At 47.5% G+C, this 27,986-nt stretch overlaps 1 protein-coding gene across 2 annotated transcripts in view; it reads left to right on the forward strand.

Moving 5' to 3' along the window:
• The first annotated feature begins 19,966 nt into the window (after positions 1 to 19,966).
• Positions 19,967 to 27,986, forward strand: part of LOC135921264 (membrane metallo-endopeptidase-like 1) — a 30,571-nt gene continuing 22,551 nt past the window's right edge. Inside the window, exons 1-3 of one of the 2 annotated variants that reach the window (XM_065455577.2) lie at positions 20,170 to 20,306; positions 21,641 to 21,855; positions 24,846 to 25,039. In XM_065455577.2, the coding sequence (XP_065311649.1) occupies positions 21,685 to 21,855; positions 24,846 to 25,039 (365 nt within the window). In that variant the 5' untranslated portion in view covers positions 20,170 to 20,306; positions 21,641 to 21,684. Of the gene's footprint in view, positions 20,307 to 21,640; positions 21,856 to 24,845; positions 25,040 to 27,986 lie in introns of both variants that reach the window. The other variant, XM_065455585.2, reaches the window with a different exon arrangement.

Consider the following 27,986-nt stretch of genomic DNA (forward strand, 5'->3'; position numbering starts at 1 on the left):
TGACAGCATAGCGTACACGTTCCTTTCAAGCTACATCATGACATTGCACCGAGTATTAATTTTGCACTATAAGTGTTGTCAATACTGCATGCCAGCTCGCGTATTCTTTACCGTGCAACACAAAACATACAAGCCACCTGCACCACATTGCCCCCAAAGTTTTTTTTTTTTTGTTCTCTGAACGGGAATGTTTGGACGCTAAGTGGGACTGTACTCTGGCACAAAGAGTGAAGAGGTGAAACTAGACCATGATCATTGTCACCTTTCAAAAAAGGTTTCATCGACAAGGCATTAAGCCACGAAGCTCTTGGAAAAGTAGCTTTTTTTTATTAATGACGGATCATCCTAATGACAGAAGAACATGTATGGTTTGGTAATCCAGGAGAACGAACGGAGCTTATATATTGCTATCAGTGGCCACTGCTGAACGCATGCTTTCTTCAAAACGAATGTTGCTGTTGCATCATGTGAGAACACTATCACAAAAAGGAAAGGCACTCCCCCGTCTAGATGAGGTGGTAATAGCGCTTCACACGTATGAGGTACTGACATAAGTGCCCTGTAACTGATGCTAGCCTATGTGGCTCGCTTTAGGTTGTAGAACAGATGAAATGGAATGTTAATGTTGCATGGTTAGCTACTGCTGTGACATCATAGAAGGCCTGTACTTCTTCAGGTCCGCACACATGTCTGGACTGGCAGACATGCAGTTTGCTCTGCCGACGAGACCCTTTGGCTCACTGCAGTTAGTGCAGTGGGAGGAAGGAAGCATTCCATACCACTGGGATAGGGGACACATCAAACTTTGAGCTAGTCATGTCTCCGTTGAGGAGAAACTACTACTAACTAGGGTATTGCAATTGAAAAGAATGGACGCCTCTTTTTCTTGTCTATGTGAGTGTTCTTGTCCGTCTGTGTGTGTCCGTCTACTACTATATTTTTCTTGCTGCTCCCTCAACTTACACTCCAGTCGCGTATATTATGTTTTTCTCCTCTCCTCCCTTGTAAAATACATTCCCCGCTTCTCTCACCTGTTTGTTGAAAAGAATAAACGGTTTATAAGCACACCTGGTGCACTGCACGTTCTTGCTTGTATGGCATTTTATGAAAGTTTCTGTCTATTTGTTTTGTACAAAAGATGCTGTCACAAAGTTAGTGAACCTTTGCGGTAGAAATTTATTTCACAGGTTTTAGTCGGGATTCAGTCTTCGGAGCCCAAAGTACAGTCACGAAGCTGCCTTCCTTCCTTATTTGCCATAGAAGTGGTACGATGATGTACTATTTTTTAAGTTTTCAACGTAAAAATGTATGTATACATGTTCTTCTTCATTGTAATGGCACTGGGTACAGATGCCCTTCAGTGCTCAAGGAATCGGAGGAAGGTGTGGATAACTTGTGATAGTCAAAACAACAATAGTGGTTACAGGTGGATGCCTGAAATCATGTGCGCAGAAACTTACTGCTTGAGCCACTTGGTTTTCTATCATTTGAATGCCTGAAATTATCTGCGCAGAAACTCACTACTTCAGCCACTTGGTTTTCTATAATTTATACATTGTGCACATCTTGCCTTGAGGGGAGTTCTTTCTACATGTACCTCGGGAAGAGAGCTTCGCTTACGCGCTCTTAGCACTTACTAAAGTATTTGGCAAAACCAATCTCACAGTGAGTGTCGACGTTAGTGCAATTAGCACTGAAGCAATGTATTGACACATGGAATTGCCACCTATGAAACGGGTCGTGTATGAGGCGTACAGGCGTTATCTAGTTGCACTAGCGAGAAGTCGGCACACGACCTCCAAGAAGAGATGCATGGCGCCAGTGGTGCGTGCGTTCCCTCTCTGGCTGCATACCCAGTCACACATATCCAGTGACCGAAGTTGGAGAGAGGTTCATCGAAGAGTGGCATGTACCCGGTGCATTCATGGTGCAGCTTGCTAAAGCATTGGAGTGAAACATTAAATGAAAAGCAGAACATACCTAGTGCATTTGCTGCACAGCTTGCTAAATGGTTGGGCTAATGTCTTTGAGGAACCTATGTGAAGTGGGTTTGATTCCGGCGAGCAAGGGACGATAACTTTCAAGGGTTTTCTAATGGTGCATTCGGCTGTTCAAAATTGCCCATCGCGATACCCACTTGGTCAAAATGAAGCCAGGCACCTCTCCCACTGCACTGCTGTTACTGCACGCTGTATTCGACTGCGCATATTGCACCGTCTTTTGGCACACCCATCAAATCCAGCTCGGCTCGAGTTTGATTCTCTGAAAAGGATCTATTTTGTCATTATATAGAGCGGCATATTCCCAGTGGCATGTTCCTAGCTACCGAAGTTGGTGTCAAAGGCGTCCATTGAGGAGCTGCACACGCCTACTGGCATACCCAGTGAAGTTGGTGTCAAAAAGGTTTATTGGTGAGCAGCATGTACCGAGTGGCACATAAACGCTTCTCCAAATCGGGGTGAAAGGGGTTAATTGAACAGCAGTACATGCCCCTGCTGTATACCTTGTCCCACATCCCCGGTGACCCATGTCGGCATCAAAGAGGGTCGCTGAAGAGTGGTACACAGGTACAGAGTTCCATGTGCCCAGTAGCCCTTTACATATTTGTTATAATTCATTGTTAAATTTTTCCCCACTATCCTCTGGAATCCATTAATCCATTCCCCATCCCTATACAGAGTAGCATGCCAGCGGTTGTATATGCGCCAGCAAAAATCTGATTTTCTAATAAAGAGCCTCTCTGCTCAGTGAACGAAGTTGGTCCAACGGTTGGTTTCGAACCCTTGATCCTTGAGCACATAGACTCGCTACCAATTCCCCCATAGGCTACCCTGAGCAGAAAAATGGCTGAAGACAAACAGCCCCCGGAAAGTGCGTGAAGTACCCTAAGAATGCTAATCGCATTAAACGTCTAATTTAGTTCAGTAGGTTCTAGGGTTAAAGGGACGCCAAAGGGGAAAAAAACTCGTAAAGGCCCTTTGCTAGGTTTGGTCGTTGCAGCCGACAGGTGTGGGGCGTAGATCGCGGAGTGACGATCTTGTCTGTGTGAAATACGCCGCGAAAACCGCTGCAAGCTTCAACGAAAAGCCGCGCGACCTTCCTGGAGGAGCCATTCTGTCTTCCTGCAAGTATGACGTCACAACTGTCGCTTCGCGTCACACGCACCGTCTGCAGCGAAGCTTGCCGGGATTTAGCGCGTTGGCCTATTCTGTCTACCCAGGCCTCTCCCTCCTCACCTAAAGCTAATACATACACGTTTTCTCCGACGAAAGCGGCGATGGCATGTGGATGGAGGGACTTTAGCCCTCCGTATTTCATCGGCCCGTCATCATTTTGCATCCTGCCTCGCCGCTTCGGTGCGCATTGAATTCTAATACTGTAGTTTCTGAAGAGCCTTTGCGATCTTCCTCCGGTTGATGCTTTCGATGACCCATTCGAGTACCTGCAAGTAGAGCCCTACGCGCAACATAGCGTAGCTAGTGTAACCGAGTCGCGTTGTACATCCGTACGCACATCCGTACCGGCGAGTGGAGCAAGGAGAGAGTGCCAAGCCAGTAGCGGCGTGCAAGTGGGCGCATTGCGACATCTGCTGCTGCCCACTGCCAATCTCGCCACGGGACGCCGCCTTCCCCCTCTAACCCTTTTAAAGCGACAGCGTTAAGGAGCTCGTCTCGCAGAAAAGCCGATGTCGGCGGCGTTGGCCGTGAGCGAAAAATCCCGGCAGGCAATTCATAAATAAAAACAACTTGCAAGATGCGCTGCGTGGGAATCGAAGCAGGGTCTCCGGAGTGTGAGGCGGAGACGCTAGCACTCACCCACGAGTTCGATGCTTCAAAGCGGTACAAAAGCGCCTCTAGTGAATGCGGTGTTGTCTTAGAAACATGCCGTAGAATGTTATACTGCGCTGTATATCGGTAATTATGAGCATGTAACTTACAGAAGTTGCAGTTACACGAGTAGCGAAGTACGTTTCCGCTGCATTTCTTCTGCGCTTTCCGCACACGCAGAGCCATCTTGCGGCAAACACAGAAGACCCCCTCCTCTCTGTACGGCGCTGCCCCGACAGGTGGCGCGCCACGCGCGCATTGGGGCTGTGCGGGGACCGGTGCGAGGCGCGTCGCGGCCCCGACTCCCTCTCCCCTGACGACGCTTCGCCGTGCTCTCTCACGGGTTGCAGAATCAAGCGTACTTCCTTTCTTTAGATCACTATCTATCTGTCCGTGCCGATCACGACGTTTGGCTGGCGTTCCCCCTCCGAGACACCGAGTTCTTTGGTTGGTTCCGCTTGCTCAGGCGCACGTTTCGTTGCCGCGTCTAGGTGGCTTTGGCCGAACGCTGCCTTGCTCGACGCTCACCGTGTGGTTGGTGGGTGCAAAGTCCGACGCGGAGCGCCTCGTAAGTGATCGCTGCGCCGTAGCGCATTGTCTTACACCCCTTGGCGGGTCGATGGGAACGCTGTCGCGTTCCACTCTTGAAGGCGAAGCTTAAGCGTCCTCCAATTTTTTTCTCCTCACTTCCCTATCTCCACAGACACTGACCCGTGCTCCCATTTCGGCTGTAGTGTCTGCTTCACCTCAACCCACCACGCGTGGAAGAGCGCATGGATGCGCTTGGAGCATGGAGCCGAGCCATTGAGCGGGTGTGAGGGGGCGCACGAGAATCGGCGACAAACTCAGTTACCTTGTACCATAAGAGGTATTATAACACGCAGTAGAGGAATAGCTCCCCATAGCGCCCATGCATTGAAATCGGCATAGAGTTTCTCACTACATTACCTAGAGGGAAATCTGGCGCTGCTGCGCTGTGGTATGCATGGGAATGCCGGTATATTGTGGATTCGGATTGGCATCGTTCTCGTAGAAACAGGACACCTTGAAGACGCGCTTGGCAAGTACCGTTCCGTCTGTCACAATGATTCATTTTCTGCTAGAACAGCACGTGAAAAGCTGTTTTAGCTTTATTATTATGCGAAAACATGTTTTGTTTAACTATGAGAGCTTGTTAATGTGTGTACGACTACATGTTACGTAAAAAAGATCAGCGGGCCGCTAAAGTTGGAGGACAGACGACAAGGTTCGCGCTCGCTTTGCAACAGTTGGTCGTCTCTTCTTGCTTTTCTTCGCTTGGTCATGCATCATGGGTGAGTAAAGATGTAATATGCGTGAATAGAAACATTTTATGAAGATTTTACTTTGAGAACGCGTTATTTGCGCAGCCATATCCACGTTTTAGACGAAGCCTCTTACAACACCAGCCAACACGAGCCTCGCAGACACATATACTAGGGTGTCTAGATAGGGGAGGTGTGATGACCGCGGCGCCCTTCCCATAGAGAGGGGTGATCCCCTTGCGCGTGACTGCCGCTAGGGCAATACAGAGCGCTGCGGCCCGGGGCGCCGTGTGCATTTCCGCGGAGACTGCGCAGAGAAGGCAGCGAGTCCGGCTAGACAGCGCCTGGGCGCCGGATGTTCGCGGTGTGTTTTGCTGCAGATTGGTGCGTGTGCTGCTTATTTATAACTGCTGTGGGCTGACGAAGATGCCTTCAACTTCAAAGAAAAAAAACTCAGAGGTGGTGCTTCGTGCCAGGGTGCGATTCCGGTTATAAATCTTGTTCGGAAAAACTGTCCCTTTTCCGTGCGCCGACTTGCCAAGAACTGTTTTTGATGTGGGCGCATGCCATTCCAAGGGTCGACAAACCGCTACGTGTTTCAATACATTCCACAAAGGCCCTCCTGAAGTACTTAACCAAAAAGGTCGGCTTCAGATACCTGATGACGTCGCACCTGAGCCAAGACTGCCTTGAGCGCTCGTTTGGGATAGTACGGCAGGCAAGTGGTGCAAATGATCACCCCACCCCGGCTCAGTTCATCCTTATCATCAGGTACTTGTATATCTTTGGCTGTAAAAATAATTTTGCTGAACAGCTTCCTGTAATTTCAACATTTGCAGGTGCTTGAGCTTTTACAGTCTTGCAAAGAGCCCTATAGAGGTGGAAGCGTGTCGCCAGGACTTCTGGACTCCCTTCTTTCTGCGGAAGAGGCACTCCTGGAAAATCAGAAACAAGATGATGTATTACTCATGGAGGCTGTTGAAGTGGCCATGGACCATGTGGACTATGTTGAAAAACGAAGCGATGCTCGCTTGGTATACTACATTGCAGGCTACGTGGCCAGGAAGCGTGTGCTCTCAACTAGCTGTGCAGCATGCAGGGATGCCTGCCTTGTGCCGAGGGACTGTGTCCCAAAAGAACTCCCAGCTGATGCCTCCAAAGAGTGGGACTTGGGTGGGCTTCTCTACCCGTCGGAGTCATTGTATCGTCTGATTCAAGCTCTTGAAAGCAGGCTAACACATGAATTTAGCAGAACGCGTCTGCATTCTAAAGCTGCCTTCAGCATACTCAAGAAAGCGAGTACAAATGTGCCACAAATTGGTTGTGTGGAGCATTGCCTGGCACTTACAGAATCGGTGGTCGGGTTTTTCTGCCTTACCAGAATCCACTTTCATTTGAAGAGCCTCAACCAGGAAATGGATGAGAAAAAAGGCAAAAGAACGAAGCCTTGCCTGATGTGAAACAAGCAGCAGAATTGGAAGTACATTCTGCTGCAATAAAGTTTGCTCGTCCAGAAACATGTTGCTTTTGTTTATCTGGTTTTTGAATTGCAGTGAGAATGAAATGACTCCAGGACGTTGCACTACAAGGTATGTCATGGTTTAATGCTGATTTGGCCGGTGTAAACGAACTTAAACGCTTTCGTACATAATAACGCCCACAACTAAAAAAAAAAAAAACGGGTGGCGAAAATGAACATTCCTGGGGATCCTAGCAGTTATCGCGTTGACCTCGGAGAAGAAAGAATACGATTGCATATAAATCGTGCAAACAGCATTCTACGATAGATAAGGTCCCCGCTGATTTAGTGGCTTTAATATGGAATTTCTAAAATGCGTGCTCGCTTTCTGCCAGCAGAAAACTCGGTTGTGTTACCCCGTATTCGAAAACCGCATGATAACCGTAGCGCAATACCGTCTTTGCGATGTCTAAGGGACTGCAGTATTAGCTAAAATTTCTAAAACTCAGTCAAATGCGTTTCCACTACAGCATTCCCTCTAAACACGCAGCGGACGGCCGCGCGTGCTGACGGCGCCCCTGACAACAGCGCCGCCCCGCGGCATTCACGCGAACGGGGGTCAGGTTTTCCTGGCCGGTCATCACACCTCCCCTATCTAGACACCATACATATACTATAGTGCCTAGAATATACTGGCTAGTGTGCCGTCCGCGGCCTCTCGGGTGGCACCAAATGCAATGAATGCCGATGGCTGCCACTAGGGGCGCTGCAGTGCAGGTGGGTGCCGCGGCACCATCCGGTCTTCGTAGCCCGCCGTGTTTCCACAGCATCGGCAAGCGGGCTGCTGCGCTTTTTGTTTTTATTAAGCTGTAGCAGCAGCACAGTTCAAATGTGGGCAGCTGATTTATAAAACAGGGTTTGTTTCGATTACAACAGGCTTCTCTAGCGCTTGTCGCTTGCGTGAAAAGCGTGTGCTAGCTCAGCTGGGCTTCGAGCGGGGAACCTGATGTGTTTCTATGCTGGCGAAGAGAAAACGTAATTTCTAAGGCAAATGCCTTGATCTCCATGTTCCAAGGCCGTGTTGCGAGGTACAGAACATATCACACGATCCAAGGAAGGCCAGAAACGAACCAAAGCATGTCCAGCCGTGTATAGGAGATGCTAAATGATTAGCACATTTAATTTAAGGGGATAATGCTTAATTAGAGGGATTATAGGTGTATTAATTAAGGATTAGAGTGAATTAGAGTAGGCTTTACAAGGCTTTCGCCTTCGTACGTGTATATCTTCGGCGATAGCTAAGGACACTTGTTTTTTTATTCTAGCGATGATGGCAGCGTAATTTTTTAAGGGTACGTTTCAGGTTACATTTTTCATTCTAATAAAGTAAGGGAATTCTAAGGTTACGTTACTGTTCTATCGATGTTATATTAATGCATAACCATTCAAAACCGCTGTAACCGATCATCTTTTGAAATGACTTGAATTTCTGTGTTCTTTCTTTTTATTTTATTTGCTGCTATTTCTGCCTACTATCTTATTGTTGTCCTCATAGGTTTGAATGTTTTTGATGGTTTGTAAACCATGTACCCATCTCCTCATAATTCCCATTGGGCCCCGAGGATAGGATATTAAGCAAAAAAAAAATGCCTGTAAAGTGGACTGCACGTGGTGTTCCGTGTACTATACTTTTTTTTTATACCTGGTAAATACGTGCAGATTTCTTTTTATGTCTGATATACGTGAACAAAAATAGGAAACAGATATTTCATTTAAGCGTAACAAAGATTTTATTCATGCGTAACAACAGTCAATCGCAGGCATATAAGACAGCCCAGATGAGATAATGCACACATACATGAATAGATCGCGCAGTGACGCAGTTTCAGGAGCTTCTGCCGTTGCCTTTGCGCTTCCCTCTCTTTGTTGACGCCTTTTACAAAAAAAAAAAACGAAACCTCAAGAAAACAAAACTTTGCAACTGCTGTCAAAAGCTGGTTTTTCATGCTCTGGGCACCCTGGTTGAGTAAAGGCCAGCTGTCTACAGCTGACCTGAAAAATCAGCTATACTCGCTACATGTAACTTGTTTTTGCTGAAGAACACAGTAAAAGCATTTTCCCCGGCCTTCACAGCGGTGGACGTCTGGCTAAGATAGACAAGCAAGGCCTCAATTGTCAAAATGGGAAGTGCAATAATGAAGCAGCGTCTGTACTAGCTTCAGCTATACTTACGCAAAGGAAGCCTGCACAATGTGGTCAAGAATTTTGGGCAGTAATCTATCGTGCAACATAACCTCAGAAAAAGTACGTAAGCTGAATGCTTAGCAAACTCAGGAAATATTGTGGGTATAGCTTAAGGTTTCAGGCGTGGTCACGATGGAAGAATACTTCCACCGTGGGCGTGTTTTATCGCGGGGTATCTCGTGGACAACGTCATTCACGGTGATAGAGAACGCGCGCTCGACTAAGCTGTTTTCGAACTGTTTTTCACAAACCGCAGCAGTTGGTGCTGGCCTTCTGTCCGTTCTCCTGATCATTCTTGCCCATTCTGCTGCCGCTTCGTATCAGATGGTAGAGTGAACAAGGATACACGCCCTTTGTTCGAGCGGTAACCGCTTCCACACAACGGCACAAAGCAGGTCCTCTCCTTGCACTGCCTCAGCTTCGGCATTTTTTCACCGCCGCCGCATAGTTCTCGCAATGACAGGCACACGAACATAACAGCCACGCACTCACTCTTTGACAACACCAAGCACAAACGCGCAACGCTGTAATAACACTGAAAACGCAAACACAGAAACCGACGCAACAACTGCGAAACTGATATGCGAAGCAGACGACACGCGCAGTCTGCACCCACCCGTGTGGCAGCGACCTCTGCCGGCCATCGTGGGCATTCATTGCAGGCGGCGCCACGCTCGTCCATTGAAAAGAGCCGGTGCACGGCACACTAGCCAGTATATTCTAGGCACTATACATATACCGTCATTCCCATGACGGCACGGTGCCCCCTTAAGAAACTCCCATAGACGGTGGCGCCAGATTACCCTCTAGGTGTTATAGTGAGAAACTCTATGGAAATCGGTAACCGCAGGGGCGCCACCATGTTGCTACTCTGCGCAGGCGCGCAGGTATGGTCCATATAGCGCAGGCGCAGACGACGAGACGAGATGCGATTCAGATGAGACGCTTAATCAATGTTATCCTGAGCCTGATGGATGGATGCTTTGAAACGGGGCGGTGGGTTACACCAGGCCCCTCACCAGGCCCCATAGAAAATTTTGGTTATACGCTGGAAGTTATTGCGTGTCCTCTAGGGAGCTTTCTGCCGCAAAATTTTTTCAAATCGGCTCATTAATAGCCGTGATAGAAATATTTCAGTGCCGCGAACCCATGATTTCAGCAGGCGGGCTCCACTGGCAAGCAAGACGCTCTCTCCACTCGCCCCGTCTAGGCTTCGCAGGCGAAATTCCTTCCCTGCGTTACCTGCGTTCTCCCATACCCATAAAGTTCCTAAATTACTAATTTGAAACTCTATGCCCATACCGGACCTGCGTCACAGCATGCGTCACAGGCCGCCTTCATTTTTTTTTCTCCTCGCTTTCTTTTTCGGCGCTACGCATTTCCGCTGACGGCGTCGCGCACGATTTGGCGCGCTGTGCACAAGGAAACATGGTATAATCATGGTAACATGGTAAAGTGGTATAATCCAGTGCTACGCGAATACTGAGGCAGAACAAGCGGATCGCAGAGCATGATGACGCGCTGTGGCGCACGGTAGAAAATGGCGTAGTTTCGGTACCTATACGCACGTGACCGCACGACCGTGGGAACAAGCAGACGAAGCGCAAGTACACTTCTCTTGCTTCGGTCAGGCGTCTTTGAATGCTATCGCGTTACATTCTTAAAGACGAAGCTTAAGCGTCCTCCAACTTCTTTTTTTTTTTTTGCCTAATGTCCTACCTAGTTTCGCGAAAAAAAAAAAACCACAGACACACAGAATACCCAGCATCAAACTTTCTGAACCACTGATGAGAACTTTGTTTTCGTACGCCTCCGTTGTTTGTGGTCTTCCTCCTTTTCTGCCACCAATCCTCCAATCGAGTCTTACTAATTAATCTCTACTGCGGACATGTTTACTTTCACCCTGTCATCCCTGAACCCGAGGACTTCAAGGATGCCAGAGGAGCCTTAACCCACACCTGGTTAGATATCTTCACATTCTAATAAAACATGTTCCATCATTTCCCTAGCTTTACCACAGCAAGCACATGCTTCTTCCTTGGTGTACCTCGCTTTATACTACACTCTATAGAGCTCCCCGCCTATATTTTTACCTTCATAGATCTGGTTTTCCATAACTAACCTCTGCTTTTTTTTGTAATGAACAAGAAACTATAGACCATTTCCTTCTTTCTTGCCGCCGCTTCTCCTCCAGATACAACTTAAAGGGACGCTAAAGCGAAACAGTAAATCAGTTTAGACTATTGAAGCATTGTTTGAGAACCGTGCAGGCAGTCATTAAAAAAAATAGTTTGTTTATTAGATGAGACAATGAAGGTCCAAGTATCAGTATTTGAATTTCGCGCCGAAACCCGAGCGCCGGTACGTCAGCGTGACGTCAGGGATTCCAAAGTATGTTTTCCCATTTGGGCCGCGTTGACTGAATAAAGGTTCCCGAAACTTGCCATGTTTAATAGTTAATTCCTTAAGAACACAATGTAGTCAATATGTACCGCTACATATAATTAGTAGGCCTCAGGAGATGCCATCAAAATCCAAGAGCTCACAGCCCCCCGGTGCGGGAACTTAAGTAGGCGTTGCCACCCGTATTTCGTTCTTGTGCTTTTTCTGGCTTACCAAACGTCTTGTTGTTGTAAGAGTGGTGTTTTTGGTCCTGTAGAACGGTAATTTACTGATGCAGAAGAAATGGTTTTTCACTTTAGCGTCCCTTTAAGCCTGCAGGAAAACTTACGGCCAATTTCCTTAACTTCATGCGTGGGGAAATTGATGGAGCACGTCGTCCAGACCAGACTGATGGGCTTTATGGAGCAGGGCGATCTGTGGCCACATGAGATGGTCGGGTTCCGACCTCACTTGTGTACGCAGGACGTCATGCTCCAAATCAAACATGATATAATAGACTCAAGGTCTAAAGATACAAAAGCAATTCTGGGACTGGACCTCACGAAGGCTTTTGATAAGGTAAAGCATGAGGCGGTCCTGGAAGGGCTGAACAAGATTAATGTAGGTACCAGGACATATCGATACATCAGGGACTTCCTGACGGGAAGAACTGCTTGCATGAGGTTCCAAACGCTGGAATCCCCCACAATTGAGCTAGGGAGTAAGGGTACGCCCCAAGGATCGGTGCTGCCTCCCCTACTCTTCAACGTAGCTATGAGAGAACTCCCCGAGCAATTGGCAAAGCTCGAGGGATTAAAATTTAGTATATATGCGGATGATATCACCCTCTGGGTCAACCGGGGAAGTGATTCAGCCATCGAAAGCCTGCTCCAGGCCTCCACCGACATCATAGTCGATTACGCGGCCGAGAGAGGCCTAGCATGCTCGCCGCAGAAATCGGAATTGTTTATATACAATCCGAAACACTTAAGGTGCAAGGCACCATCGGAGATCAAAATTAAAGTGGCGGGTAGAGAGGTACCAACAGTCGAGCAAATTAGAATCTTGGGCCTGATTCTCCAGTCACACGGCCACAATGGCGAGACCGTCAAGAGGCTGCAGAATCACGCAATACAGACCCTGAGCCTAATTAGGCGGGTGGCCAGCAAAGGCCGAGGGCTAAAGGAAAAAAAATACAATTAAACTAATACAGGCGTACATATTCAGCCGGGTGAGCTATGCAACGCCATATCTCGATTTGAAAGTGGTGGAAAGAGAAAAGATTGATTCTCTAATGAGAAAATGCGTAAAACGAGCGCTGGGACTGTCCATGTGCACATCAACAGAGAGACTGATGGCTCTAGGAGTGCACAACACATGGGCAGAACTGGCGGAAGCGGTGCGAACCTCTCAAATTGAGAGACTTAGCACCACGAGGACAGGAAGAGCCATATTGGCCAAAGTTGGAATAAATCCGGACAGAGGCCCCACCCAAAAGGTGGAAGTAGATAGGGAAGTTAGACAAAATCTGATTATCCCCCCCCCCCTCCCTGCCAAAAAACATGCACCCGGAACATAGCAAAGACAGGAGGCATAAACGAGCCGAAGCATTAAAAATTAGATTCAGTAATATCCCGGAACATGAGGTGGCCTATGTAGACGCGGCGGGAGGTAGCGGCAGTTTTACGGTGGCAACTGCCGTCAGCGGCCGGGGTATTCCCGTGACCGCTGTCACTCTGCGCGGGCGCAACATAGAAGTTGCCGAGGAAATTGCGATCGCATTAACTTGCGCTGGAACGGACGCGAAATTTGTGATCAGTGACAGCAAAACTGCCATACAAAATTTTAGCAAGGGAAGGATCTCGCCCTTAGCGGCCAGAATCCTAGGCCAGAGAAAGCTAGATAGAAAAATTCAAATAATTTGGACTCCGGCGCACGAAGCCGTCCCCGGCAACGAGGCGGCCCACGAGCTGGCTCGAGATCTCTACCGCCGAGCCGCTACGGGGCCCCTCGATGACCGAGGGAGCGGAGAGCGCATGCTAAAATATGGGGAGATCACGCAGCATTATAGATTGGCTCGTAGACTGGTATCCCCGCCAGACCCGAAATTAAACAACAGACAAGCAGTCGCGTGGAGACGACTACAAACTTATACATATCCGCACCCGGTTATGGCGAACCACATGTTCCCCGAGGCCAGGAGCGATAAATGTAATCTTTGTGGGGCGAGAGGGACCCTCGACCACATAATATGGGAATGTCCGTACTCTCCCGGGGGAACGCACAAAATAGATAGTAGAGACACCTGGGAGACCCTGCTGCGCAGCTCGGACTCTGAGCTCCAGCTCCGGCTCGTCCAACTGGCTGAAGAGGCTGCTGGGACCCAAGACCTCCCAGCCTGCATCTGAGGCGGCGGCACTCGCCCCCTGACCTGCGTGTCGGGGGGTGGGTAGATCGCCTTTTCTGTTGGCCATTAAAGTTTATTCTACCTATCTGCAGCGAAGCCCCGCCCATGCCTTCATAACCGCCAGCCACTGTACCTCCGCGAGGCTGCAAATAGCTCGTACTTGAAATTTTCCCTGTTATCTAAATAAGGCGGTAACCACAAAAATAATGTTATAAGCGCATAATTTTATACGTTTTCACTTCATTTCATTCCTATTTCCTTAAAGACCCCGTAGTAGGGGTATTACATAAGGCGTAGGAATACAGCATATACAAACAAGTGTTATAATGCATTCAATTCTGTAAATAAAAAGTTGTTACATCTTGAACAAATTGTGAAGATCAGGTGATGGCAGCGATTTGATGAGGAAGGCCATTCCAGTCTTTAGATGCTTGGTAGAAAAATGAGGCTGAAAATGTATTTGTGCGTGAATGTGGTTGTGCTACCTGCTGGGGATGGCCAATGCGTCGTGACCGGCGCGTTGGGGGAACAATGTATGGTGGTCGATTAAGCGTCGAATAGTAGAACCTGTGGAAGAGGGATAGGGTGGCAATGCGGCGACGAAGGGATAGAAGCGATAAGGAATATCCTTTTTTTAAAGATGATATGCTGACGTTGCAAGAGTATGTGGAATGAATATACCTAGTGGCGCGATGTTGAACTGCCTCGAGGGCATTGGCGAGATATGCTTGATGCGGATCCCAGATGGCAGATGCGTAATCGAGTTTCGTTCTTACCAATGGTCTATAGGCTAACAGTTTTACATGCAATGGAGCGAGGCGAAGGCGACGTCTTAGAAATCTCTATGTCTTGTTAGCCTATGAAATAACATTAGTAACATGCGCATTCCAGGTTAGATCATTAGTCAAGGAGGTACCTAGGTATTTGTGGGATTCCACTGATTCCACGGTGACGTCACCAATCCTATAAGAAACGCGAAGAGCGTGATGACGACGGGTAAACGAGACAAGTTTGAATTTATTATAATTGAGTGTCATCAGCCAAACATCACACCATTCTTGTACCCGTCTTCACTCGTCTGTTATTGTGCAACGGTGAAAGCCAAATTCTTTATTGAGCTGAAATAAAACGCTTGCTTCGCTGCAACTATTTACTGTCAAATTTCACTTCAGTTGGCATTGAAGTTTCATGGATTCAGTGAAATAAACTGTACCGCGGACTTTTGAAGAGTGAAATGCTCAGACTTCATACACTTTGTCCACGTCTGTTGCACACCTCATTGCTTCCGCCGATGAAAGGACTCCTCAAGAACAGCAGATGCTCAGGAGGTATCAAGTACAACCATAGGTGAAACCCATGGTATTTCATGGGTATTCGATAAGATGGTTATGGAACATGATTTTTAAGATGCCATTGCACTACTTGACGATTGTTGTTTCGTACCCTACTTTGACCCTACTCTTGTGGACACATTTCTAGCGCATTGGCGACACTATTGAGTACTCTAGCGAATATTTATAATCGGCATATTGGAATCATTGTTTTAAGCAACGTGGCAACACCGTTAACAACGTGTCCACCGTGAGAGTGTCCCTGAAGCAGCAACATATGTGGCCCAGGTTGCGTGTGCACTGACGTATCTCTGACGTAGATATAAACTACGTTAGAGAAGCAACGGTGTCTTTGCAGTTGTACTGCGACACCCTAGGCTTCGAGCGCGCTCCAAACCGCGTGGCTGTAGGAACGCGCGAAAGCAAACATTCCACTTGTGTTATTCAAATTAGTCACTCATGTGCCGTGAGCAGGGCATCTATGACGATTTGCAATGGCTATTTCTTTTGCTAACCGATGTTTACAAGATAGTGAATTTTCCAAAAATAATCACGAAAAAGTCGTCGCCAGACTACGGAAGAAAAGAAAATAGCATCCGTCATGATGATCGCACACTGAAAGAACGACATCTGCGTCCACAGTTTGCCTTTACTGCTGTCGATGTATTTACATTTCTCGTTTTACACTTTACAGAGAGCGCTTAAAACGAACAAAAATCAGCTCACCATGTCATGCGCCTAATTTGTTCATTATGACTTTGTTAGGCTCTGAATGAGTGTCGTGTGTAAAAACGTTGCCAAGAATTGGGTCACGGTTCATCATTGCAGACAGGGCATGCGAGAGTGTTCAGAAACTTTGAGCCGGTGCTCTCGTGCACCCTTTACCAATCAGCTTTTTCCTACGCCAGACACGCTGCTTCCTTCCACACTCCAGTTTTGACGAAACATCTGTGTCAGTTTCGAGGACTATGGGGAAACCTATAAACTTTATTTTACAGTAGTTAGGCTAGAACTTAGGCTATAGTTAAAATATTACTGTCATTGAATGTTTGCACTGTGTTGATAATCCGGCGGTGTAGAACACGAAAGTTTCTTTCATTTCGCTACTTTCTTCTTTAGTGTAGATGAAAATAATTAACAGTTTCCATTTTGCAGTTCCTTCAGCCTTGCTCACAAGTACTATACAAATAAGTTATGCAGATCTCACGCACTGTTCGAATCGATGTAATGGAAGCTTTCCGTTGTGGATGCTTTGAATGACGATAATTAGCGGTGATGTGAACAGCTGAAGCTTAACTTTTTCGACGTTTAGGCTAACACGAGAGTGGTGAGTTGATGTTAAACGTTACCTTGCGTGCACCACTGCTGTTTGTCTGCGTAGTACACAGAACAGAGAGGGAGAGGTGATTACTTGAGGCGTTGTTGCGGGCCACATTTTATAACCTCTGAGATGGTTGAGTGTTGTCATTTCCTCACGAGCCACATCGCATTGTGGCAGTACTAAACCTGAATTGGATTATGGGGCTCTACGTTCCAAAATCCCACTCGGATTTGGTGGCAAGCCGTAGTGGCGGACTCCGGAATAATTTTGACACCGTGATGTTGTTTAGCGTGCACGAAAATCTAAGTGCACATGCGTTTTCTATTTCGGCCCCGTCGAAAGGCGGCTGCCGTGATTGGGATCAATTCCACTTCCTCTAGCAATGCCATAGCCGCTAAGCTACCGCGGCGGGCACAAAGATGTGTGTTTTACGGTGGACCGCTTCCACAGTGTCGTCTGGGCCCTGCGGTGCGCATTAATTAATGCGACACTGCTTCTGCACGCCCTGCGTAATTTGTCCCCTTGACATATTTGCATCGTGTTTACTTTTAAGACATAGCAGGAACATACTGTACCGTACCTCGAACTTAAGGTTATCCAGTTTCCCCGCAACCATTGTCGTATAGTAGTAGGGTTTCCTTGCCCCCTCACGTCACCTTCACCCCCTCCCCCTTGTATGGTAACTACCTCTTCTCCTCCCTCTTCTCTACACTTCTATCTACGTCCCCTCTGGACTCGCACGTTAAGAGAAAGAGAAGTGCTGGATTTCCTGCAATGCTTTTGAGGAGGGTCAGGGATAATTACAGCTGTCAAGAGGCTAAGCGGCGACGCCCAGACTGCTCCAGAGGGCATGTGCACATTCGACGCGGCGGGGTGAAAACGAGTTTCTAGCGTTCCCTTTCCTCTCTTACTCACGTACTCGCGCCTGTCATCTATATACACGCTTAACCCCCCTCACCCCCCAAACGCGGTGTGCGTGACAGCAGCAGCAGCAGCAGCAGTGGGAAATTCTAAGGAACAGGCAAAGAAAGCTTCTCTTTAAAAAAACAAAGGCCACGGAACGCAAATGACTAAAAGCTGTTGTCAACACGTACCCGTTCTCCGGTGTAAGGCTTGCCAGAAGACCGATGGCTATCAGTGCCAGGATGAGCGGAGCGGCGAATTTCTTCTCCATAGTTGCTGTTTCGGGCAAAGCAAGACCTGCGCGTAAGGCTTACTCAAATAGCGTGACCACGTCATGGGCTTCGAGACCGCATGTTCTTTACTAGGATATGTACTTAATACGCGGTACATGAAAACCTTCAGAAACAAGAATTCCAAGATACTCACTCCACCAATGAATCTATACGAAGACGAGAAGAGAGACGATGTTAGAGATCCTTGGTCGTCGTAATGCTGCTCCGGGCGACGAGGGTTATTAGTTTTTGAAAGACAGGCAGCAAGTGCTCGAAAAAGAGTGAAGTCGGCGTATATTGTCCATTCTCTTGAACGCCCTTGCAGTTATAATTCCCGGAGCTTGACAATTGCGTGCTCGTGCTGTAAATCGTTATATATATAGTCGGCGAGGTTCGTTAAAAGACACGTTAACTCTTGCGTTTTACGAGTCAGAATTGTGGGGTTTGTGGCAGCCAGAATTTTTTCAAGACATCGTCCTGATGTAATCCGCTTTTTTATGGTTTAATTTTTCTCGAATTTTCGAATTGTTGTTTCTTTTCTTTGTTCTGTTTGTTTTGTTTATTTGCACACGCGTTCTTTTTCTCGCTTTGTTTGTTTGTTTGCTTTTCATAGTTATTGTGATCCGTAAACACATTATATTACCACCATACGATGCTGAAATATTCGTAAGCCCGGCGTGTCAGCTTTTTGTGCCGGCTTCCTTTTCAAAGAAAGCTAGCACGTGAATATCTGGGTACATTTTTTCCTTTATTTTTAGAGGCTTCCTTGTTATGGACTTTCATTTCTCACAGCTATTATAGAACTGTGTTAGCAGCCCCTCCGTTTAATAACGCTACACAAGAGGTGTTTTGCGTAGTTGCTCCTTGGAAGCTCCATATTTAAATTGAACTATGCTTGTTCAAGTAATATGGGCGAGACCATATCAATAAGCTTGAACGGCAGTTAAAGAGGGGTAAACGTTTTGGGGGCCATGGTATGTTCAAAATATAGCGCTAATAATAATTACAGACAATATCGGCGCTACTATATTATGTCGTATTATTCCGATGAGGAAACGAAAGCTTCTACTATTATCAATTTGTCCGAGTGCCACTAGAAAATGCTAGAAGAATCGGGGACATGGAAGTCATTCTTCCCCCGAGTTCAGCGGGGGGGGGGGGGGGAGGCTTTGTGGTATTGACATAATTTCGTACAACGTGTTATACGTGAAAATATCCAAAGAACGAATCTGCCACTAACTCCAATTAAACGCATTTTTTTCGTATACATGAGATCGACGCCCTTCGTGTATTACGACTCGGGGCAGCCTTCGAGCAACAACAAAAAATTCAAGCTCATTCCGCCCTGTGAAGCTGCATGACGAGTGGAGCTGTAAACATCCTGGTAAGAAATCGTGTAGTAAATACTTTATTGCATCGGTCACAGTGGCTTTGTGGTCGCTATGATATACACTGATCGGCGTAGTCGCAAATGTAAACACATTCTTTGATAAATCATATCGCCAAATCAATACACGTACACCGCTGGGTGGTCGGGTGGGCCGGATCGGTGTGACATCTCAAGCGATATGTGCGCAACACGAAACACGTAAACCACTCTTTTTCCAGCCCCGACACGTCCACATTAAAATCACCGACAACGACCGAAGGTGTGGTGTCATCGCAACTATAACCCACGTAAAATGAGTATCCGTGAACCTTACGGGGCTATGAGCCATTTATATATATATATTTTTTGCTTGCTGACTTACGGGAGTATGAGCCACTCATGCTGATAGTTTTCAACTTCCTGTTCTGCATGTTGTATGCGTGATTAGAAAGAATGTAAGCACTGTCCGCTTCACTGGGCTGAGTGCTTGTAGCCTTTGGCTTCCTGGGGTATGATGAAGATGATGAAGCCTTAGGTAATGGCACAAACCCACTGAGGGGGATAGGCCACGAATCGGGTGGCAATATGACTCAATACATAAAATAAAATAAATTGGTTAATAAATAAATAACTCGAAAAAAGAAAGGAAAACAAATAATCCAAGATGTAAAATAAACTATGAATACATGAGATGAAGTATTGATCAATACTATGGTAAGCCTTGCATTGATAGGAATGTTAAAAGCCATTACACCTTTTTGCTTGCTTACGGGGGTATGAGCCATTGATGATGATATTTCTTTTTATGTGCGGACGCGAAAATTCTATGGTACCCTAGACATGTGCAGCTCCGCTGTAAAATCATTATGTAGATCCGGCACACATATTGAAATCTATGTGAATGGAAGATCTCTCGAAGCGGGCAAATAAATGCTACTGAACTAAATAACGATGCCTAAAATTGTCTTTATTGGGATTCGATGCAAAGTGTAATCGTACGCAATGTCCGTGCTTACGAACCACACAGGTCGCAACCTTCGTGGCACGCAACGTCTATCCACTACGACGTTCGCAAGCAGCGCCGAAGTGCAGCCAAACAGTTCGTGCGAATCCGCAATGCGAAAACGTCGACGCAGCGCTGCCACGAGGAGGAAGAACGCGCTGGACGTTTGTCGAGCAGGGCGAAAACGTCCGGCGTAAGAAGAAGAGGAGGAAGAAAACGAAGAAGGACGAGCCTCGCCATGGAGCAGCGTTCCTCTGGAACTCCGACGAAGACCGCGGAAGGTGCGACGGCCCAGCGAAAATCGAGACGCAGTCGTCGCACCGGTTCGCCTGCCCGGAAAGCCTCGAAGCCGAAGAAGCACCGGGAACCGGCTGGGCAGCCGGCTGCGCTCGACGCGAGTCCGCGCACCGCCGCCCAAGACAGCCCCGCGGACTCGCGCCCGGGTCCTTCGCCCAAGCGTAGCGATTCCATTGGCAGCAACTCGCTGGCTCGCATGAAAGACCTGGTAAGCACCGTCCGTGTTTTCGGGAGAATCTTTATTCATTCCTTCTTGTAAGACAAACGCGGATAACAAGATATACAGGTGGAGGAGGTCGAACATCTTGAAGGGGCAGCGCTAGACGACCAAGACCGAAGGCGGGAAGCACGAGGGACTGCGCTGAACTCACGAGTAGCTTTCTCAGAAGGCATACGCAACTTTAGTACTACAACCTATAACCACGTGCCCTCCCATCGATGGCGTCATGATCAGTGCACAGGCAAACAGCAAAACCCAGTGATCTAATGCTATACTATGAAGTGGTTTAAAAATGCAAATTCACTGTCATGCAAATTTAATGAAGGCATGCTTACACAAAGCGATCATTTTTTCCTGATATGGTAGGCTTCAATAATCTCCCTCGCAGTCGAATTTCTATGTACGTAAATAATTGTGGTGTCTTCATAGAATGGAGTACACCCATGCTCGGAGCAATGCGTGTAATGAGTGTGACTGCATTTGGGATTTTTTTTTAGATCAATGAGGCGCGCTTCCCTAGCGTACGTTCATTCCGATGTGAATTAATTTCCTGTTCCACTGCACGAGAACGGCTTCTCCCGTCCATATCCAATAACCGTTGCCTCGCGGCAGCTGATTCCATCTTATGACTGCAAGTTTTCTTACTGCACCACACCACCTAATTCATTGCCGTCCGAGCTCGACTGCGCTTCCCTTCTTTTACTACCCATTCCACATGTCTAACAGACAATCGGTTATATTACACGGTATAACCAATCTGATTTCTTCCTCTAAACTTCAACACAGAATATAGGCCACCCCAGTTTGCTCTCTAAACCGCTCCGCCTGTCTTCCTCTACGCCTGTCCCTTTTTTTTTCTTCGTTCCAACGCTGGTATCCCGAATCTTACCTCCTTATGAAGCTTCCTTTATTTGCGGCCTTAAAAGTTATCGAGGGTGCAAATAACTATATAACTAACACCCTTACACACGAAGGGTGTAAATGCGGGAGTTATACATTGATTTACACCCTTATTCACTTTTAACAGACGTAAATTATTTCGATGGGGGCGAAATGCGAAAACACCCATGTACTTAGATTTAGGTGCACGTTAACGAACCCCAGGTGGTCGAAATTTCCGGAGTCCTCCACTACGGCGTGCCTCATAATCAAAAAGTGCTTTTGGCACGTAATACCCCATAATTTAATTTAATTTCTAAAGACGTAAATTAGTTTACACTGTGCGCGTGTCGTGTTACCTTTTTTTTACGCGTTCCGTCCGATATTTTTTCGTTATTTGTTTTCCCTAAATGACCTGGCTTTCTTTCTCCCGTCGTCCGCAGGCCCTGATTGGCCTGGAAGACCAGCGTCGCCCCTCCGAGTCGTCATGGCGGCGTGCGAAGGTGGCGGGGATGTCGTGCGCCCGCACCGCGACTCCACTCTGTGTCTTTTGTGTGGCGCTGGTCGGTGCCGGCGTGCTCACCGCCTTGATCCTCGGCTCGTCAGCGACGCGCAAGGCCCGTCAGATGGCCTTCCAGTACAAAGGCTGCACGACCAGGTGACACCGTGGTTCACGCTCCCACGGGCGGGGGGTAGTCACTGATGGCGGGATGTTCTCACTTTCGGTTTCTTAAAACCGTTCAGTGTCCTACAGAAGTTACTATGTTGAAATCTATCCCTGCAGCTGCAGGTTTGAGGCGTAACCAACGCATTTTCTGCAAGGCAAAGTGCAATCTGATGCAAGATATAGAAAGAAGCAGCTTATTTATTTCCAACACTTTTTTTTGGATAATCAGTTTGTGTAGTTGAAATGATTAACAGTGGAGCTAGTTTTCTTTGTTTTCTTCTTTTGGTGGGGGAGGAGGGCAGCACACGCTTGACCTGGGAAAGTGGAAGAGGGTGGCTGGGTGTTGTCATTCGTCATTGTGTGCCAGGTACCCTAATACGCGAATTTCCCCATCCCTGTATCTACACCCCATGGAATTATGAATAACTAGTATATTGATTGCCTTAATTTTGCAGAGATGATAAAGTTGGCATCATATGAATTAGAAATGACTTGTTTTTTTTTGTTATTAACGTGCGCAAGCATCTAGCCATTTAAGTTTTGTTCCTAGTGTGTTCTTTTTGTGGAAGTAATTACGTGTTTTTTACGTAAACTGTCTAGTCTTATAACGGTGTACTGTAGCTCTACCTTTCTACCGACATATAGCATTGCCTCACAAAAATTTCTAGTCGGTACTCCGGCGCTAGTGTCTATCAAGAATGGTGGTTCAGCCGGCCTGTGAACGGCGAAGGCTACATGGATTTGTCTACTAAACATCGACCTTGTGGCTTCGACCGGTTTTGTGACTTCGTAAAATCGGTGATTTTTAACAAAAGATTGTATTATGAATGCAACACTTCACAATGAGTATGTATGAGTGCATTGTGTAATTGTCTTGCTGTGCTTAAAGAAACTAAGTGCCTAGAAATTTAGATATATAGGGCGTAATAAATAAGCCGACAAGAACGTTTGAAGCTACAAGCAAGCGCGAATATTAAACAAACTCGTGAACAAAGAATCACTCGCATGTTAACTGGAAAACCGCAGTGCGAGAGTTACCTATAGCAATCATTGCAGAAAATTCCATGCAACCAGTGATCAGTTCCCGAAGAGTATACTGCCAAACAAATATCGAAGGGCACGCGTTTGCATATTGTACGTGCGAAAGCGACGTCATGGCGGTCATATTTTGAACACCAGCATAGTAGAAAAATGCACTGACATGGTGGCGATGGTGGTGGCGGTGAATGGAGCTCATGGGTGCGGGTATCCTAAGAATAAACCTCCATGAAACATGACTTATGTTTTCATGTGTTTGGTCGACAAGATCGTAGGCAGCGGTTGGTTTTAGGTGGTAGATGTTTTTTTTTATGCGAAAGTGTCAAATAGCCCATTGAACGAAAAAGCTGGCGTCTGTCGTCTGGAGCAGCGAAACGGCTCCTAAATTCCTATTGGTTACGACGCCACGCGCTTCGACGGAGCAAAGTGGGCGAAAGGGAACATCTATTGTTCTGCTAGCGCGACAGGTGTTGCGGAAGGGGACAGAACATCGTCGCGACAGCACGTCACCCTCGCTCTCCCTCTGGGAAGCCTGCGTTATCCGCGCGTTCCTTCTCCGCGCAAGCTTTCGCCTGCGTTCTAACTGCACCTCGGTGACGCCAGACCAAAACACGCCGAGTGTCTCAGCGCGCTCGCTTGCCCGCAAGGAGTCTGTAACTTGAAGAGCCGCTCAGCGGCGTTCAATTGGACATTAATGTTTTCGCATTCACAACGCATAAGAAGTGCTTAGGTGTCCTCGGATGTTTTTAAAGCGAAAGCTTTACTGGCCGCGAACTTGCGATTACACCGCGACCGTGCTCCGAGGAGGCACATGACGTCTCACCACGTTCCTCGTCGTTGCGTTCGCCTCCGCTCGCTTCGCCAGCTGCGTCGCATGCCTGATAACGTGTCGGAGGATTGAAAAGGAGTGCTCGCGTGCGCCGCAACCACAGTTGAGGCGGCAGTATGGACGGCGACAGTTCTGATAAGCAGGAGGAGGCCTGGAATCGACATCGGAACGAGATGAAGAGGAAACGAATCGCCCAGGAAACAGACAAGCAGCGCGCCGAACGACTCGCTAAACGCCGCAACATAGCTAGACAACCAGACTAACCTGGACTTGCAATCAAGATTAACCAAGGCTAGCCATGCTATGCCTTAGCTTTCACTACGTATATCCTGGCATAGCCGAGCCAAGTCACTGGTAATTTTTTTTCTTCTTTACCTCCTTTCCTAAACCTGCGTCCTGTAATCTTCGGTAAAGGGGCATTGACGCCACAATTCTTAAGCTCGCAATCATGCGTAGCACGTGAGACCACACACGTCCCACAACAAGCCGGCAAAAAATGGACCGCATTCGGTGCTCTAGAAAATTCGTAGTATAAGTTTTATGTCGCATTTCAACCCTACAGCAATGTGGCAACACTGAGTAGTGGTGCAATGAAATCGCACTGCCAGAAACGGCTCTCTCGGATTAACCAAAGCCAAAAGCCGGAAGTTATTGTGGGAAACGAAAATGCGTGTGGCTGCCGTGCGTCATATCGTCTTTTTTTTTCTTTTTTTTCATCTGCGTCTCATTGGTCTGCTGTTGTTTTTTATCGCATGAGTAAAAGAATTGCGCGCCCAATTATTCGGCGACGCCCTTGCTTCGCAGTTCGGTGCCAGAACATCTGGAGCGTAAAACGTTCGATGTGGTTTTGAACTGTTTCGGGGCAGACGACCCAGCGGTGGCTTTAACTGTCGTTGTCTTAATGGTCCTGTTTCACTCGTACTTTGTTTGTTTGTTTGCTTGTTTGTTTGTTTGTTTTGTTTTGTGTGTGGCCCGATGGCTGACAGAATACCGTGCGTCTTCTTAACGCGTTCTTGTTGCCCGAAAGTCATGAGTCAGCGGGGGCAACATGTTCTCGCGAGTCGAAGCGATGACGTCGTCTCACTCCCGGGGCTCTCCCATGCTCGCCACGCAGAGGCTGCCAGGAGCACTTGGAGCACCTGTCCAACATCCTCAACAAGACCGTAGACCCGTGCAGGGACCCGGTGGCCTACGTGTGCGACAAAGTGCGTTGGCGGAGCGAGATCGTAACGGACGCGCTCACCGACTCGCTGGTGCGCTGGTGCGAGCTCGGCGCCACCTTCCTCGAAAAGCAGCTAAGACCATCGCGTGAGTGATGCGCGCAGCTGTGTAGCTCGGCTCTTGTCTGTATGCTTTTACGAAGGTGAAGGTTTATTTTGTTTCTATTGGAGAAACGTGAATAACAGCGGTCGAACGAGAAACGAAGTTTCTCTGACGCGAAAAAAGGAAAAAAAAAGAATAAGACAGACTAGGTAGTACAAGACGACACAGGCACGTATGCTTCCAAATGACCACATTTACTGCTATTCAACGTACATACGTACGAATTGTCAAGAACAATGCATGTTCACAAAAGCAACACACACCGCCAATCCTCGCTATATCTGCTAGCCGTGCTAGACCGCGCAGCCAAGATACAAAACATTTTCCTTTTTTTTCTCACAAATCAATCGAAAGCCTACTGAAAGTTTTCGCACACATTTTTTTTTATCTTTTTAGCATCGACGATAACGCGTGTGAGCTGATTGGGATGTCGTTATAGAACAATGCATTCTTCGGGCTGCATTCGCACCATGCAGCCGCACACTTCTTCCCTGATTACCTGGACAGTGTACAACTTCGTGTTCTTCATCTTTTCTGCGCTATCGCTGTCCGTGCAATGTCAGCTCGTCCAGGATACAAAATATTAGGTTACTGAACAATGAACTATTCTGGAGCAAAAATTTCGACAAGGAGGCTGGCCTTGGTCCTTTACAGGTAGTGTTTCTTGTGGGCTTTTGTCTTGGTGGTGAGGTCGGCGTCGACGTCAGTTTGTCTGTCGATTGGTTTGTTAATGTATGCAGGTTCCTGCGTGAAAGTAGTGCGTTCCCTTGTCGGCATTGGTTGTCGCGTGTGTGTGCGTGGTTCTTCTGCTTCTTCTTTTTGCTTTTTTTTTTCAGGTAGTGTTGCTCCCACGTCCACCGTATGCGTAGATGCTTCATGTGTATTGTCTTCACTGGAACTTGTTTCACAGCTATAGTATACTCTTGTAGAAGCGTTGGCTCCGGCGACATTGTTTCGTTCGACCGTTGTTATCCACTTCAAGCCTCCATGCGCCTGCGAATTTTCTCTCGTTCGGATCTCTATACATACAAGGATCATTCGTAAGTTAATTACACAATCGTAATGAAACGTGACAGACGCCGCGACCGAGGGAAATCAACAGCATCACTTTTCGGTTCTAACAAACGAGCCTTGTTAACAACAAACGTGCGTTGTGCTCATTCATTGTAAACAATTCTCCCAGGCGGGGGCAAACGTGGTTTTTAGTCATTTGTCTTTTTTGTCAGCGCATGTCCTGTTTTATTGTGGTCGTTACTGACTAGACGAGATTTCGTCCGATTCTCGACCTCTGACCATCGTCCCTGTAATTATTTTTGCTCAAGATTCGTGAACGTGTCAGTGCTTAGAGATTCACAGGCAACGAATAGTACATAGCTTAGAAAGCGGGGCTATTGACCCTTTTCGCGGAGCAGTTTGTTCTAGAGAAACGAGATGGCGCTTTCTGCGGCGCGCCGCACCTCGCCTCGGCGACAGCGTACGGATACGAAACCATTACCGCTTCCGCCTTGCTTCTGTGCGATCAGTTTTCGCGAACGCACTATGCTCCAATGATGCCGGATTGAATCACGTGCATTGAAGACGTGTGCAGTAGTTGGCTGCAAAAATAGTGACTGGCGTATTAAGGAATGGAATGGATATGTGCAGGAAACTTCGCGGACCGTTGCTGGAACTTACCCGGCACTTAGAGATGTGCGGTCGAGTGCAAAATTTTAGAGACCATGGGAGCGGCGATTAAACTGCATCGCCGCGCCTTCTGGCGGCTGCGCGCCTAAGTTCGACAGCGCACACGGCGCACGCGCGTCCTCTGTTAAATGTCAGCCTGCCCGTTCGCTCGTTTCAACACGCGCGCACCGGAACGCGGGAGTGGACACAAGTTGCCACTTCTGCAGTCGCCGTAGAAGCGCCCGAGCGATGATATCGTGGCGAGCATACTTCATTTGTACTGGCAGGGCTCGGAGTGTGCTGCTCTCTACGCTTTGATTCTAGACGCTCCGCGGCGCGGGAAACGTGCTTTGGGTCGCTTTTTTTCTGAAATCGAATTATGTGACACTTCGGGGAACCTGCGCACGCTGAAATTACTCGTGGTACTAAGTCCAAATATCGTGCGCCCGGACGCATGCGTGAAACCACCGGATATCGAGCAGCTGGAGAGAAGAGCCAGGGAAGAGAACGGAGAATGCGTAAGTCCCCCACGAAGTATCGCATAATTCGATTTCAGAAAAAGTGACGCAAAGCATGTTTTAAGGAGCTGGTGCCGACAAATTTCGAGTGGAAGAAAGCCGAACATTCCAAAACCACAGCCGCTGGGCTAGACGACGTTCCCGTTAGGCTTATTGATGTATACTAGGAACAAGTCGGAAGGAAGCTCTGTTCAAAGCAATAGAAAAAAAACTTTGAAAGATAGACGAATACCAGAGAGTTGGCGACAAAGTTTCACTCATATAGACCGTTCACCATTGCATCAGTAATAAACAAGTTAGCAATGCGAGCAATTAAATTAAAGCTACAAGCATGGGTAGAAAATAATGGCACTTTGGGAGAACTTCAGGATAGCTTCAGCATGGCTTCCACACTACCATCATGCCGAAACCCTTCCTATTGCGCATTGTTCGGCGCAGCCCGCGGAATCTCCTCATCCAACGACGGACATGTTTAGCCTGTCTCCTAGACTGTAAGGGGCGATCGCATTAGAATTGGTGAGAGTGCTCGACGTTGTACGCTCCGTTTCTATTCCCTATGCCACCGGGCAAAATCCTGATTCCTTACGAGACCCGTTCAAGATACTTGAGAGCGTATTGACGTGCTCGGCCCAATCTTTAGCTCAAGGGTTCCGAAATTGGGCTTCCGCGACACCCCCCCAGTTCCACAAACGGCATTTTCGTCTTCCACGAGCAGCCAAAACGAATCCGACCCCATCTCTGTTCCGGCATAT

Source organism: Dermacentor albipictus, chromosome 8 (assembly GCF_038994185.2).
Source record: "Dermacentor albipictus isolate Rhodes 1998 colony chromosome 8, USDA_Dalb.pri_finalv2, whole genome shotgun sequence".
NCBI lineage: Eukaryota > Metazoa > Arthropoda > Arachnida > Ixodida > Ixodidae > Dermacentor > Dermacentor albipictus.